At 38.1% G+C, this 13,434-nt stretch overlaps 1 protein-coding gene across 2 annotated transcripts in view; it reads right to left on the bottom strand.

The window, feature by feature from the left end:
* PLA2G4A (phospholipase A2 group IVA) overlaps positions 1–13,434 on the bottom strand; it is a 153,323-nt gene that overhangs the window by 101,453 nt on the left and 38,436 nt on the right. Inside the window, exons 1-2 of one of the 2 annotated variants that reach the window (XM_066261360.1) lie at positions 9,844–9,969; positions 9,640–9,721 (exon numbers count right to left, since the gene is read on the bottom strand). In XM_066261360.1, the coding sequence (XP_066117457.1) occupies positions 9,640–9,721; positions 9,844–9,864 (103 nt within the window). In that variant the 5' untranslated portion in view covers positions 9,865–9,969. Of the gene's footprint in view, positions 1–9,639; positions 9,722–9,843; positions 9,970–13,434 lie in introns of those variants that run through there. The other variant, XM_066261359.1, reaches the window with a different exon arrangement.

Here is a 13,434-nt window from a genome sequence, read left to right as displayed (position 1 = left end):
ATCCCATCATCCCATAAGCTTCCAAACTACTGGGCTCTGCCTTCTTCTATTAGCATTATCAGTCTGTTCTTGCTATTGTAACTTTTTTGCAGCTTTATTGAGATATAATTGACATATAACCTTGTGTAAGTTTAAGGTATATAACCTGATGATTTAAGACACTTATATATTGCGAAGTGATTACTACAGTAGGGTTAGCTAATATCTCCACCACCTCACATAATTATCACTTCTTTTTTTGTGGTGAGAACACTTAAGATCTATTCTCTAAGCAACTTTCAAGAATATAATGCAGTTTGGCTCAGCGGTAGAGTGCTGCCTGGCGTGGGGGGGACCCGGGTTCGATTCCCGGCCAGGGCACATAGGAGAAGCGCCCATTTGCTTCTCCACCCCTCCACCCCTCCCTCTCTGTCTCTCTCTTCCCCTCCCACAGCCAAGGCTCCATTGGAGCAGAGATGGCCCGGGCGCTGGGGATGGCTCCTTGGCCTCTGCCCCAGGCGCTAGCGTGGCTCTGGTCGCGGCAGAGCGATGCCCCGGAGGGGCAGAGCATTGCCCCCTGGTGGGCAGAGCGTAGCCCCTGGTGGGCGTGCTGGGTGGATCCCGGTTGGGCGCATGCGGGAGTCTGTCTGACTGTCTCTCCCTGTTTCCAGCTTCAGAAAAATACAAAAAAAAAAAAAAGAATATAATGCAGTGTTGTTAACTACAGTTACCATGCTGTACATTAGGATCAGCAGAACTTACTCATTTTACAACTGAAAGTTTGTACCCTTTGACCAACACCTTCCCATCCCCCATCCCAGCTCCTGACAATCACCACGTCCCTAACATTCAATGAGATTTTTCTCAATTCTTACTTTATTAGGCATATAGCAACACCCTTTGCACACTTCTCTCTTTTGTGCCCAAGATGTGATTATTTTGTGATTCCCCACTTCCCTATGTTTCCTCATTGTATCTTTTATCTTTCATCACTGTAACTCCTTTCCTCTGTCGATTCATCACTAAATCGTGGACTTTTTCTTCTTATCTCTTATTCTGTTAGAATCTTTCAAAAGGAAGTGAACCCTTTAAAAAATGTAATATATAGTCAAAGCAGTTTGAAAGGGAATTGTCACAGTTAAGTAGATAGTGTTAAGAACACTCATAGGCAGCCCTCAGGTCATGTGGCACCATCAGGCCTGTAGTCTCATTAATCAGATTCTTGAAAGCCCGTCACCCTCAGGCTTTAATAGCAGCCACCAGCCTCCTCCATCGCCTCCAGCCTGCGAGGAGGAGGCGACATAACATAACACAACACAACACAACACAAAGGAGATTCCTGACTCCGCTTCCACAGGCAACCTGATGCTAAGTAATATTGATACATTTTAAAAGGGTTCCATCTTTCACCACCATCTGAATCAATTCTGGCTTTTCCTCGGCCCTCCCTTGGCTCTGGCTTGCACATAAATATTGTTGTCTTGCTAAGCTACCTGGGTGAGCCCCACCTCGATTCTGAGATCCACAATCTGCTCTTGAGAGCCTTAAAAATATCTCCTATACCTAGTCAGTACCTTGGAAATATATCAAACAAATGCATTTTTCCATCTTCCTTTTTCCTAAATGTAAGACAAAAGCAAAACAAAGCAAAGGGGGGGGGACCCAAAAAACTAAAAGTGAAAATGTGTACTTTACCCTGACTTTCTTGTTTTACTTCATGGCTACAGCTAGAAACATGGGAGTCACTCTCTTTTCCTCATAGATCCCATATTCAACCTGTCCCCCAGTTTTATCTATTTCATTTCTAACAGGCCCTTCACAGCTGGCTCCTCCACTCCTCTCAAATGATCGCTGTCCCAGTTCAACTAAGCACCGCCCCTCACCCGCACTATTCATTTAATCTCATAATTGCTTATTTTCTCACATTTGAGCCACTCTGCACTATGCCACTACCATTGTCCTTGTGAAACGCACTTCTGACCTTCACTGCCTATGAGGGCTGGCTTCCCACACGCTGAGAACGGCCTCGAAGGGCTGCCACCACCAGTGCCCAGGTAGATTTCAGGAAGGACCCTCCTGGGCCACGCACTGGAATGTCGCTCTCACAAGCCAACATGTAGGCCACAAGACATCTCCAAAATTCACACGTTTCAAACATCTCATACAATCCTATTGAAGGCAGTAGCATTTATTCTGCCTAAGGGAACATGCTTTCCCTTTTACTTGATCATATCATATGTTTTCTTTTGACGTTTTAGCTGATAAGTAAACATTGTTCATGTTGTTGTCCTTGTCCCAAAAATATCCAAGATAAGGGTCCAAAGGCTGTACTCTTCAAGGAGGAGAGGAATGCCATGTTCTCCCTGCTTTCCTTATCTAGTTCATACATCCCCAGTCGACCCAGTTCTGTGTCCCTGTGTGATAAAAGTAGCCATTGTAAACTATGTTCCCTAGAGGCCTCATCTGGATACATCTGCATAAAATAAAAACAATTCCACAGAAAACCTCCCCTTGCTGAATGAAATAGACTCAGAAGCATTTAGCAAGTTGACTAAGGTTTTTTATAGACACGGTATTAACCTAGTCTTTCTGAAACTGAATTCCCTGCTCTTTCATATAGACCAACATTAATAGCTCTCACTTGTTTTTCTCTGTTTCACTGTAAACTCCATGATGGCAGGAACTACATTTTTCCTACTCAGCACTGTGTCTAAGAGTCTAACACGAAGGCTGAAACATTAGAGGAATATAATAAATATTATTGAAATAATGAATGATGGACTAGCCCCGAGCAATACAGTAGAGGAGGCAACCTTTATTATAGGCACAACAGTCACCTCTCTCTAACTTCTTTTTACCCTTAGATAATATGTCTCAACCTTCCTGGTGCTTTGCCCCACCCCATTTATTTGTCTTTTGGTGTATAATGATGTCAGTCATTTCTTGCAAGTGCATTTGTATCCAAGCTTTATTTCTAAATAATAAATATTAAATAAATAAATAATTAAATAAAAACAATCCTTGAATCCCAGTTTGCCTTCCTTAATAACTGCAAGGAACAGGGTAGAGGGCTAGGGACTTATCAGTAGTGGTCCCTGCTCCCTCCAGAACAGGCTCAAAATTGGAATTGTTCTGGCTCCAGATGCTGGTCGACAGGCAGCCCTTGCAAAGTGCCAGAAATACAGAAGCTAGGGAAGGTTAGCGAGTAGTTCAGCGTGGTTCAGCGAAACAGAGCTCCGGTGGTGATTCCGTACGTACTGGATAGCAAAGGGCAAAGCCCTCACCACAACAGCAGCATTGTCTAAGAAGTCAAAAATAATCACAGGATACCTTTCTCACTTGACAGGACAAAGCAGTTTTATCAACACTGTTTCGAAATCCCTTTATCAAGCAGAGTATCCCCTGTGAACTCTCTCTCATTTTCCTTTTCCTCACAACCTCAGATCAAGTTTAGTGCTTTCTAGGGTCACATGTTTCCTTCTGGAAAGGGACATGAAACTGTCAGAACGTCCCACCAACTAAATGGATGTCAGGAAAAAATAAGAGACCAATATCATCTACTGTCAGTTGACTTGGTCCATTGTGCACTAACAATTAACTTTGTACATTAATAGGGTGGGCTACCATCTGGCACGTAGTAAGAATGACTTTAGTAAAAAATGTTAATATTCATGAGTAAACAGGGAAAGATATGTGACAAACAATACAAAGAAAGCAAAATGTAGATCTAAAACAGAACTGAAATTTTGTTGTTGCCTGAATTGCTCTTTTACTCAAATCTCAATACCTTTTTGGAAGAAAACAAAAATACCTCTGGTATCAGTATCTATGCTTGGAATGTTTTAAAAGTTTATACTCAAGGGATGCGTCTTGGAATCTATTTATATTGAGGAGGAAGAGTAATTCTCCAGAAGTTATTATGTAATATTATAAAACATATTTATTTATATTGCTACTTTTCCCTATATGTATTTAACCATATAGACATGGATTACATTCTATGCAAATACAAAAATAATTCTTTTTCATTAAAACAAGAGTTGACACTACTGACATTTTGAGCTGGATAATTTTTGGCTCTGGGGCACTGTCATTGGCCTCTACCCATTAGATGTCAGTAGGGCCCCCAATCATGATAACTGTAAATGTCTCCAGGTATTGTAGAACGTGCCCCTGAGAGACAATATTGACCTACAGCTTAGAACCACTGCACTAGAGCAAGGCATTCTCTTTGCTACCTGACATTTATTCACTAGCACAAATGATGAAAAAATAGCCAAGCTCCCTAAGTAATGTGGGACATATTATGTTCATCTCATTTTTACTATGTTTTCTTATGATTTCTTTTCTAAATTGAAATGTCCCACCCAGATGCATTCTATATATGAAAACTCTTAAGTTATAAAACTTTCAACCTCCCTTCAATTTGTCAAGTCTTCTTGGAAGCTTATTGCCAACAATTTCCAAGGTTCTTCATGAATCCCCACAGGAAGCCAGGTGACCTAGAACATTTTAAGATCTCCCATTCCATTTCAATCATCTTGTTTTTTACTTACATTCTCTGACAATATGTGAAAGTGGCAATTTGAGCTTTTGTTCTGGAGAGCAGCCCTGCTTTCAACAATAAGCACTTATCTAAACTTTCTGTAGTCAACATGCACTGTGCCACAGGTGAGCCACATCTCAACCAGGGCTCTTTGCAGAAGAAAGGAAAAAGTGTTTCCCCATGTTGCAAATCAATTAAAAGTAGAGTGCCTAGAGTTACTTTGCATGGGTCTTAGCTATCTCTTCAATATCACAAAATCACAAATTAGTAAGATGGAGAATTAAGTCATATTAAAACATTTATGAAGGATATATTTGTGTGTATGAGGAAAATAACATATTTATGAATGTAGATATATACATAGATAGTATATTCCCTACATTTTGATCATTTAACTTTAAGTATGCACTGTGACTATGACCTTTGAGACAATAAAGTTATATTACCTACTTTTTTCATTGGTTGTAATCTGGTATAACCATGATTACAGTCTAGAAGAATTAAAAGTTTCATAATATAATTGTGGTACTGGTTTAACACATTTGTGTTTATTTTTATTCTTCTTCTCAATGATAATGTATATATAAAGAGTATTAAGATGTTTATGGTTATTTTACTTAAAAAAGTAAAATTAGCAAAAAACAAAAATCTTAGATTCTTGGTTCCATTTAAAAATATTTAAAGTCTTTTCTGTTCATAAGCTCTGTAGGCTCAGGCTAAGTAAACACAAAGTAGAAGCAATTGCCTGGTTCCTATTTCTCAAAATGTGGTCCATGCATCAGCAGTCGGCATCACTTGTATGTTAGAATCTAGTCCCCAGACCTACGGAGTCAGGATCTGCATTTTGAACAAGAGCTCCTAATGATTCTCCTGTGCATAATTAGGATATTAAATGTGCCTATAAATATATCAAAATACATGGTATGTTATTGTTTCAAAGGCACTGTGGTATTTATTTTCTGATTTTTATGTTTCACAGAATGAAACATGACTCTATCTGGTTCTGACTTCTGAGCCTCCCCTTCATTATCCTAAATAGTCTATATTTTTCCCAACACTTTTTAAAGGGAGCAGAAATATCGGTGAGGAAGCCACCACAGTGTGCCATCTATTGCATTTGGTAATAAAATGAGGTTTGTAATCTTGGATGTGTTTCATTTCCTATACACACAAAGAAAACGTTATTATCGACGGAAATTTTACTGTCACTGAGGTCATTCTGCAAACATATATCTCCTGTTAGAAGAAGAGAGGACCAATGTAGAATATCGAATAGCTAGACTACAGAGTTTAATATGCATCCACCCAGCACTGAGCACCTGGGGAGATGCTGACCAGTTCTAGGTTACATGTTACATCTACTACCACTTCCCATAGCTTCAGAAGTGAGTGTTATGTTAACATAATCAAAGTAATGCAAACTAACTATTTTAAATATAAGATTGTGGTGAGTCAGGTGCAAATTCGAACTTCAAACTACCTTTTCATAGAACGTGAACATAAGACTGCAGGGAAGAGTGGGCTGGGCACCGGGTATAAACCATACATTCATGAATGCTGCAAAAGCAGCTCTGTCTGGGAAGCTGCTGTCTATTCTTGGCTGGCCCTGTGCTCTCAGTTGAAAACAAGGAAATGAATGACCTGCTATGAGTAAAATGTCAGCTCTGACCCCTCCAAAGATAGTTCATGGGGTGCTGGCTGATTTTATTATGATGTTTTAGCAATGCAATGTGGTATTTCTTTTTTTTTTTTTTTTTCTTTTTGGCATTTCTCTGAAGCTGGAAAAGGGGAAGAGACAGCCAGACAGACTCCCACATGCACCCGACCGGTATCCACCCGGCACTCTGCCCACCAGGGGGCGATGCTCTGCCCCTCCGGGGTGTTGCCCTGCCGTGACCAGAGCCACTTTAGCGCCTGGGGCAGAGGCCAAGGAGCCATCCCCAGCGCCCGGGCCATCCCTGCTCCAATGGAGCCTCGGCTACGGGAGGGGAAGAGAGAGACAGAGAGGAAGGGGGGGGTGGAGAAGCAAATAGGCGCCTCTCCTATGTGCCCGGCTGGGAATCGAACCCAGGTCCCCCACACGCCAGGCTGCCGCTCCACAGCCGAGCCAACCGGCCAGGGCCATATGTGGTATTTCTAAATGAAGCTAATTAGAATCGAATTTATCAAGGCACAAAAATAAAAAATAGATATAATCTTACTGTGATCTAAAAAAAGAGAGCAGGTACAGGTATTTTACTAGGAATCAATTTGATTTGTGTGGCACCCCTGAGAAAGCCCCCACAGGCAAAACTGAAAACCCCAATATTAAATGGCACTTTTCTTTACCAACATGTAAAACTTTATGGAACTGTGCCTTTTAAAATAAGTGCAGACACTATCAACGACAGAAGAGAGCACAGATTTTTGTTATCTTGGTCTTTGCATATCTTAGACATTTTTGATAGCTTTAGCCTTGTCTGTCTCTGAAGAATTTTTATATACAAACCCTCCCACTTCAGTTTCCTTGGTAATTCGTATAGATTGAGCTCACCCAGCAATAGTACCACAACAACTCCTAGAAAAGCAAAAGCTATGCCTATATACTTTCTCACTGTAAACTCTTTCGTCTTCTCAAAAACAGTGTTTTCACTGTATAAGGCTCTTTCATCTTTTCATACTAACCTTACCCTTGAATTTATTTCTCTAAGCCTCTCCATTGTTCTTTATTCTTATCTCTTCCTGACTTCCTGCAAACTCATTAAGGTGAAATAGAGGATTGGCAACAATTCCTTCCTCTCGTCAAAAACAAAAAAAATTAAAATAAATAAGTAAATAAATAAATGTGATAACTCAAACAAAATAAAATCAAGTTACAAATTCTGAATTAAAAGTTCAACAGGATGTAATAGCGTTGTCCTTCTTAGAACGATTAACATCCAGTGGCTATTCTTCCTATGGGTGCTTTATCTTAACAAGAAAGGTTCTATAGAGCAAAGGTTTCAACTGTGCTGTGTACACTGTGGGGATCCAACATGTAGCTGCTCCCTGTTTTATGAGATAAATTAATATATCGTGCTCATTTTTAAATGTCACTTTCAATGCCAACTCAAATAAGTTTAAAATGACACTTGCAGCATTACTCACTCCCCTGTGCAAATTACGAGAAACCAAGGCCAAGATGCCTGCAGCCTATGGAGAAGTAATTTAAAAATCAGATCCAGCCCTAGTCGGTGGCACAGTGAGTGCATAGAGCATCGTTCTGGAGTGCCAAAGTCACCGGCTCAATCCTGGGAGTACCAGCCAACCCTGAGGTCTCGAGTTTAAGCCCTGGTTAGAAAAGCAATCAGTGGTACAACTAAGTAGAAAAGAGAGATAATGCTTCTCTCTCTCTCATTTCCTCTCTATCAAAAAAAAGAGAAAAAATCAGATTCATATCAATTGAAGGAAGCTCACAGAGTATAGAATTTGAACTGCTATTGAACTCATCCTAAGCATAGTAACATCTACGGTCTCCGCATGACTGAGCTTCGCACTGATAGAAAATGCTTGCTGCTGCTTTTATAAAAGATGACTATATCTTTGTAAAGTCAGAGCCTTGCATGCCTGTTACTGAGCTGTAAAGCTTGTGCCTTTCCAGAGGTTATGAGGGATACCAGTTTTTAAATATGGCTTCTATGAGGCTTCTCCTTCACAGGAGGCTGTATTCCAGAGAATTCTCATTTTAATGATAAAAATGCTAAGAATTATGAAAAGCAAAATAAGAATAATTTAAGAAAAACATTAGCAAAGGAATGATTGAATTAGACTGAAGTATGAAGTACAATTTAGAATATAAACCCCTGGTCCAGACTAGATTTGAAGAAACTGCCTTTGTTCCCTTCACCTCTCATGAAAATCACTGCTCATCCAAATTCTTGCCGCCATTAAATTCTACCTCCTGTTCACTTCTAAGACTTTTTCACTAACTTCCTGGACACCCTTTTTCATTCACTGAAGTCTTGAGCTCAGAGCTCATTCTTCTCTTCTCAGTATTTAACTTCTCTCTATTGGCTCACTTTCATCATCATTTTAATAAGCTCAAGTCCCTCCTCGTCTTAAAAAAAAAAAAGTGTATTCCACATTCGCCTCCAATACAGTTAACAGGCTATAGCCAGAATAAACATTTTTCTCACATGAAGATACAATGATGTGATGTATGACTCAGATTCTTCCCACTGCATCTCTGATAAAATCTCAGTCTTCACCTTTATCCTATTAGTCTGTGCCCTCCTTGACCTTCCTGTCTATTCTCTGACAACACTGGACATGTTCTCCTTCCTTATAAGCACTCAGCTTGTCTCCCGCCCTTGAACATGCTGTGTTCTCTGGGACTTCGCCCTGTTCTCATCATAACATGCTCTTCCTTCGAGTACCAGCTTAAATGTCATTTCAGCAGGGAAGCCTTCCCCGTTTCCTAGACTGACAAACTGAAGTCTCCGTTATTTCTCTAAAACCTGATCTGAGGGGTGAATTGCTATTCGCATGTTTTAATAATAATCTAAAACTACCAAATTCATCTTCATCGTATCTATCCATCTTTGCAGTCCCACCTCAATGACCCCCACATTTGAGTGGTAGGAATAGCCAGGAAAACTGCTGTTGAAAGCATGGAAGACACTGTCAACAAGTTAACTCAACATTACTCTCAGGCTGTAGTTCACATCAGTTCAAATCGTCCTACTCCAATTTCTGTAACTATCTCCACACACAATAAATACACTCACAGGCGTAAGAACTAGAGAAACTGCAGTTTTTTTTTTTAATCCTATACTCACAATACCTCACAGAGGTGGCTTGTTTGAAGTCAACTTTGCACTCTTTCCAAAATAGAGCTAAATAGAATTTCTTTGAGTTGCAAAAATCTGTATGTCGTAAGACAGTCATTTTTGTTTGACTTCAAGTACTCTCAATTAACGTAGTAAAGTGAAGGGTACTACCGCAGATAAAAAGAGTATCAGGGAGCTGTTCAAAAGGTTATCATGCAGAGATCTAGACAAAGATAATCACATTTAAAGAAGAGACAGCCCCTGCTCATGGAGGAGCTCAAGCAGCTTTTCAACAGAAAAGTAAATAAAGTAAATAAAGGCACTTACGCATGTCACCGAAGGTGCCCTTTGTCACTTTGGTGGCATGTAACACCACTACTGTGAACTTGTGGGAATACTGGTGCTCCACCTGGAAACAGAATGATAGTAAATGAAAAATAAACGCCCAAAATACAACCCAAGTACATTGGTCTCATTGTTTCCTCAAGTCTAATTAAAAATGTTCTAGTTGAAAGGAAGGAACATGCATACCAGAAACATTCTTTGATCCATCGGCTGTTCCTTTTTTGGATTCTCTCCTCTCTCCCATCACAGAATTAGTGAGGAGTTGAGATCATGCTTTACAGTGTCACTACAGCTTGACTATTAGGATGTCTGGGCTGTCAAGTTTACCAAGAGCTTGGGGGAGGGGGAAGAGATGTAAATCAGGACTGAGGTCCTTCTAGGAGCACAATCAGGCTTTGTACCAGATGACTAACAAGCCCTGCCTTCAAATAGCAAGGGCAGAGTGAGATGTTTGCATTATTTAGGTTTGTTTGTTTTTACTGTTATTGTTCAATGAAAGTCTTTTTTGGCAAGACAATTTCCAGAGCAGTTTTCAAAATCCTTTGGACCCAAGGCAATAGCAGGTAAACTATTTATATTAATTTTAATCTATTTGCAACAATGCTAAAAGTTTCTATTAGCCTAATACTTTGTATGTACATCATAAATACGAACAGGTAGACTTGATTAAACACCTAAGTAGAAATTAGTTATCAAATAACTCACACAGTTCTCTGAGCAACTGAAAAGATTACAAGTCTTTATCTGAAGCTCAAGCATTTTTGTTTAATCTTAGAGGACGCCCACATTTATAAGCTACTCCTACCATTCTTACTTTTAATACACTTGTTTAACTGGTTAAAAAATTCATAACTGATTAAATAGAAGCTAAAAATACTGGTAATACTGAGAAGTGAGTAATAACAGTCTAAAAACAGGCAGAAAAATATTGTAAAACAGAGAGTCATAAAGACTAGCATTAGTGGGATCAAACGTTATACAGTATTTAACACTTTCTGAAGATAAAACTCTATCAATAGATGATTTATTAATGTTCATATTCATAATATAGAGTCAAGAAGAAGTGAAATCATGAATGATGAGCATATTTTTTATAAAGGCAGAGAAGTATGTAAAATCTCTCAAGAGAAATACTTTCTGTATTTAGAAGAGCCCTGAGTAGCCAAGTTTTATGCTACATAAATGAAATTATCAATCATAAAGAAAATACAAATCCTTTTTGTTAAGCATGTAGCTTTATACTACAGCTAAAAATCACCTGCATGCACTTCTCCCACCAAAAAGAGAGAGAGAGAATCCATTATTATAGTTGGTCACTTCAAACCCCTCTATCAGAAATGGACAAATCCAGCAGGCAGATAATCATTAATGACATAATTGAACTCAACTTAAAATTGATACTTAAAACATCATCAGTCAACTAGATATGATTGACATCTGTAGACTATTTCATCCAGCAATAGCAGAATCCACATTCTTCTTTTTAAGCTCACATGGAACACTCATATAGCATCTAACTCTCAGACTACAGTGGTATTAAACTAGAAATCAGAAACAGATAATAGCTGGAAAATCACTAAGGACTTAGAGATTAAATAATAGACTTCTAAGTAACACATATGTCAAAGAAGAAGTCTCAAGAGAAGTTTTAAAATATTTGGAACTAACCAAAAATGAAACTACAACTTATCAAAATTTTTAGAATACAGTAAAGTAGTAATTATAGGGAAATTTATGGCATTAAATAATATATATCACATATATACACAGATCTAAAATCAATCATCTAAGTGTCTACTTTAGGAAACCAGGAAAAGGACTAAGTCCAAAGTAAACAGAAAAAAAATAGTAAAGATGAGAGTTGAAATGAATAAAATTGAAAATAGGAAAATGGCCCTGTCCAGTCTGCTCAGTGGATAAAGTGTTGGCCTGGTGTGCCGAAGTCCCAAATCTGATTCCCTGGTCAGGGCACACAGAAGAATCAATCATCTGCTTCTCTTCCTTGTCCCCCTCCCCACCTCACGCAGCCAGTGGCTCAATTGGTTTGAGCGTTGGCCTCAGGCACTGAGGATAGCACAGTTGATTCTAGCAACAGCTCCAGATGGGCATTCTCAGGTGGATCTTGGTCAGAGTGCATGTGGGAGTCTGTCTTACTATTTTCTCCTCCTCTCACTTAAAAAAAGAAAAAGAAAACTGGAAATCAATAAAGAAAATTAATAAAACCAAATGTTGGTTCTTTGAAGAGATAAATAAAATTAATAGGCCTCTGGCTAGGTAAATAAAAAAAAATAGAGAACACAAATTACAAACATAAATTAATGAGGAAAGTTCAGTACAGATCCTATCGACAGTAAGAGGATAATAAAGAAATACTATGAACAACCCTAAACCCACAATTTGATAATCTAGGTTAAATGAACCAATTTCTTAAAAATATACTGTATTTCCTACTCCATAAGATGTATTTTCCCCCTAAAAGTGAAGGGGAAATTCCCATGCATCTTATGGAGTGAAAAATACGGTATTTTATTAAATATGTTAACACACCATTTGGTTCAGAATGTTTTTTTTCTTATTTTCCTCCTTAAAACCCTAGGTGTGTCTTATGATCAGGTGCATCTTATGGAACAAAAAATACAGTAAATTGTCAAAAGTCATACAAGTAGCAAAACAATTGGAATAGGCCTATATTTGTAAAGATATTGAACCAACACTTAACCTTCCAAAACAAAAAACATTAGGCCCAGATGGATTTACTGGGAAATTTGACCAAATGCTTAAGGAAGAAATTATACCAATACTCTTCAATCTCCTCTAAAAGATAGAAGCAGAGAAAATAACTCTAAACTCATCCAATGATTTTTGTTACCCTGATAACAAAATCAGACAGAGGCATTACAAGAAAAGGAAAACTATAGACTAATATCTCTCATAATCATAGATACAAAAATTCTCAACAAATTATTGCCAAAAAATATTCAACAATATATAAAAAAATAATGATCACAATTAAATGGGATTTATTTATGTAAGGCTGGTTCTAAATTCAGAAATCAATTAATGTAATTCATCATATCAACAGGCTAAGGAAGAAAAATCACATGAACATATCAATTAATGCAGCAGAAAAATTATTTGACAAAATTTAACACCTATTCATGATTAAAAAAAAAAACTCCTAGCAATCTAGAAATAGATAGGAACTTTCTCAAAAGACTATCTATAACAAGTCTATAGCCAATGCAAAACTAAAAACTTTTTTACAAAGATCAGGAACAAGACAAGGATACCCCCTCTCACCACTCCTTTTTGGCATTGTACTGAGTGTCCTAGCTAATGCAATAAGACAAGAAAAGGAAGGAAAATATACACTAAAAGGAAGAAATAAAACTGTTTTTTGTTCATAGATGACATGATTGTCTATGTAGGAAACCCAATAAAATTGAGTCATAAAACTCTTAGAATTAATAAGTGATAATAGCAAGGTTATAGGATATAAGATTAATATGCAAGTCAATCTCTTTCCTATATACCAAAAATGAACAAGTGGAATTTGAAATTAAAAACAATATCATTTACATTAGCATTCCTTCACAAAATAAAATACTTATGTATAAATCTTTACAAAATGTAAAATCTTAGCTGGTTATTTTGTGGATATCAACAAACTGATTCTGAAGTTTATATAGAAAGACAAAAGACCAGGAGTAGCCAACATAATATTAATGAAGACCAAAGTCGGAGGACTGACACTACCAGACTTCAAGACTAATTATA

The sequence above is a fragment of the Saccopteryx bilineata genome, chromosome 2 (assembly GCF_036850765.1).
Source record: "Saccopteryx bilineata isolate mSacBil1 chromosome 2, mSacBil1_pri_phased_curated, whole genome shotgun sequence".
Classification (NCBI taxonomy): Eukaryota; Metazoa; Chordata; class Mammalia; order Chiroptera; family Emballonuridae; genus Saccopteryx; species Saccopteryx bilineata.
This window is presented reverse-complemented; position numbering and strand designations above follow the sequence as displayed.